This window comes from Mandrillus leucophaeus, unplaced genomic scaffold (genome assembly GCF_000951045.1).
Source record: "Mandrillus leucophaeus isolate KB7577 unplaced genomic scaffold, Mleu.le_1.0 Scaffold395, whole genome shotgun sequence".
Classification (NCBI taxonomy): Eukaryota; Metazoa; Chordata; class Mammalia; order Primates; family Cercopithecidae; genus Mandrillus; species Mandrillus leucophaeus.
The window spans coordinates 2,109,752-2,112,497 of NW_012104198.1; the positions used below are offsets into that span (position 1 = coordinate 2,109,752).

General features: G+C 51.1%; 1 protein-coding gene across 1 annotated transcript in view; it reads left to right on the plus strand.

The window, feature by feature from the left end:
• GRIPAP1 (GRIP1 associated protein 1) overlaps window positions 1-2,746 on the plus strand; it is a 28,612-nt gene that overhangs the window by 12,962 nt on the left and 12,904 nt on the right. Inside the window, exons 9-13 of the mRNA XM_011991385.1 lie at window positions 251-282; window positions 372-419; window positions 544-643; window positions 2,043-2,120; window positions 2,333-2,425. Coding sequence (XP_011846775.1) covers window positions 251-282; window positions 372-419; window positions 544-643; window positions 2,043-2,120; window positions 2,333-2,425 — 351 coding nt within the window. The remainder of the gene's footprint in view (window positions 1-250; window positions 283-371; window positions 420-543; window positions 644-2,042; window positions 2,121-2,332; window positions 2,426-2,746) is intronic.

Below are 2,746 nucleotides of genomic sequence, written 5' to 3' on the forward strand. Positions count from 1 at the left end.
AAAAAAAAAAAAAAAACTATTAATTTTGCAATGGCTAATGAATTATGGATTCAGACATGTAGCATCAACAGCTAGCAATGTTACAAAAAGTAACAGGCTGCAAGGAGTTATGATCATGCCACTGCACTCCAGCTTGGGTAACAAAGCAAGACCCTGTCTCTTAAAAAAAAAAAAAAAAAAAGTCTATTAATTTTATATTTGTCTTTATATTATTCTCAATGTTATCACTTGTCTGCACCCCTCTCCCCAGCTCTCCGAGAAACTGAAAAAGAAACAAGAAAGGTAAATTTCTTTTTCCTAGGGGTACTGGGGGCTGAAGGGGGAATTAACTTACGGAACTGACCCATCTACATCTGTCCTTCTGTGCCCAGTTTTTGCCGTCTGCAGACAGAAAAGGAGACTCTATTTAATGACAGCAGGTAACTGCCAGATTTGCAGGCATTGGTGGACAATTGGGACAGTGCCTAGTGAAGACTACAGGGGCAGAGCTAGGAGACCGGGCCTCAAGCCATGCCCAACACACCCCCTCCCCATCACCCCTAGGAACAAGATTGAGGAATTACAACAACGGAAGGAAGCTGATCACAAAGCCCAGTTGGCTCGAACCCAGAAGCTGCAGCAGGAACTTGAGGCTGCAAATCAGGTGATGGGGGCTGGGTTCTGAGATCCCTGGGGTAGGGGCTAGGACTGGGAGCCTGGAGAGGTCTGAGGTCCATGGAGGCTAGCTGGGGAGTCTGAGATTTCCTGTGTTGGAAATGGATTCTAGGGTACCCCAGGAGCTAGGAAAATGGAGAGCCCTAGGAATTGTTATAGGAGTCTTCATGAGTGTAAGATCTCAGGGGGCTAAGGACTTAGGGGGCTGTGTGCTATAAATTTGTGTAAATATGAAACTCCTGGAGGTTTGAGACCACAGTCTGGATGAATCTGTGGTCACTAGGGCCTAGGACCAGGAATTGGGGTAAGTCTGAACTCCCTGGGCGCTGGGTGACTTTAAGACCTTTAGGGGCTGGGATATCAGTAAATTTGGGACTCCCAAGGGCTGAGGACATGGCTGGGTACAACTTTCAAGGGTGAGACAGTTGGGGCTGAAGGCTGAGTGCATTTGAGACTCTCAGGATCTGGGCGCTGGCTTGGGCCTAAGACACCTAGGAAGTGAGATCATATGGGCTAGGTAGTCCTGAGATCCTTGGGGGCTGTGAACAAAAAGCTGGTCAGTCTGAGACCTCCAGGGGCTGGAGCAAAAGTTTAGGTGGGTCTGAGGCTCCTGAGGACGGGGGGCTGGATGACTCTGAAGCCTCTGGGTTTCCTTCTAGAAAAGGTGAGTCTGAGGTCCCTTGGAATGGAGGATATGGTGGCTTGTGGTTCTGAAGTCCCTAGAAACTGGGAACATGGGGTCTAAGACAGGAGTCTAGGTAAAGCTGAGACCCCCAGGAACTGGTGGTTAGCTGGGTCTGAAGATCCCAAGAGACTGGGGAGCAGAGTGACAGGTGAAGGAGTCAGTCTGAGAGTTCACCAGGACCTGGAAATTAGGAGGTTGTGAGTTTGAGACCTCTAGGATCTGGGACTATGAGTTTGGGTGGATCTCACTTGGGAGATAGGGACATAGGAGATGAGTGTGTCTGAAACCCCTGGTGGCTGGGATTGGGAGGCTGGGTGAAGCTGTCATCCTTGTGTGCTGACTACATCTGAGATCCATGGGGCTGACTGTGTCTGAGAATCTTGGAGCTCCCAAGCTGGAATCTGGGTGAGTATGAGACCTCTTATGGATGGGAGCTGAGTGAGTTTGAACCACACAGGAGCTATGGCCAGGAGACTAGATGTGCCTGAGATCTTGGAGGCTGGGATAGAGGGGCTGACTGTGTCTTAAGCCCCTGAGGGTAGTGACCTGGCATCTGGGTGAACCTGAGATTGCTGCTGGCTAGATAGTCTGAGACCCACAGGTGCTGGGAACATGCTGTCGGGTGGTCAAAGAGGGAGTCTGTATGGTTGTATGCACCCCAGGAGAGGCTGAGGTGTAAAATGGGCTCCCCTGGTCTCCACAGAGCTTGGCAGAGCTGAGAGATCAGCGGCAAGGGGAACGCCTGGAACATGCGGCAGCTTTGCGGGCCCTACAAGATCAGGTATGTTGTACTGGGTGGGCTCAGGGAGCTGGGGTTCAGGATGGGGGCAGCCTGAGTGGGTACTACATAGGCAGGCAAGGTCCCAGGGGATCCTGCTTCCCCCAGGCCTTCGTGTGTGTTTGTGTGTGTATGTGTCCTTTCTTTCTTGGCTGTGGGTAGGTCCTGTCCCCCTGTTCTGGACCCACTCTCACCTGCTGTGGGCATGGGGCCAGGTATCCATCCAGAGTGCAGATGCACAGGAACAAGTGGAAGGGCTTTTGGCTGAGAACAATGCCTTGAGGACTAGCCTGGCTGCCCTGGAGCAGGTAAAGGACACCTGGGGGCCCTTGCTGATCCCTGTCTTGTTCCCCCATCTCCATCTGTTTCTGGTGCACATCAGGGTAGGGTGGTCTGGACCCCATTCTATTCTCCTGTCTTTGTTTCTATTGCTCCTTTCAGTTGGCATCCAGCCCTCTTCTCTCTGGCCATCCATCCCTACTTTTTTTTTTAACTTTAAAAAATTTTATTAGGGAGGCTGAGGCAGGAGAATTGCTTGAACCAGGACCCAGGAGACAGAGGTTGCAGTGAGCCGAGATCGCGCCACTGTACTCCAGCCTGGGTGACAGAGCAATACTCTGTCTCAAAAA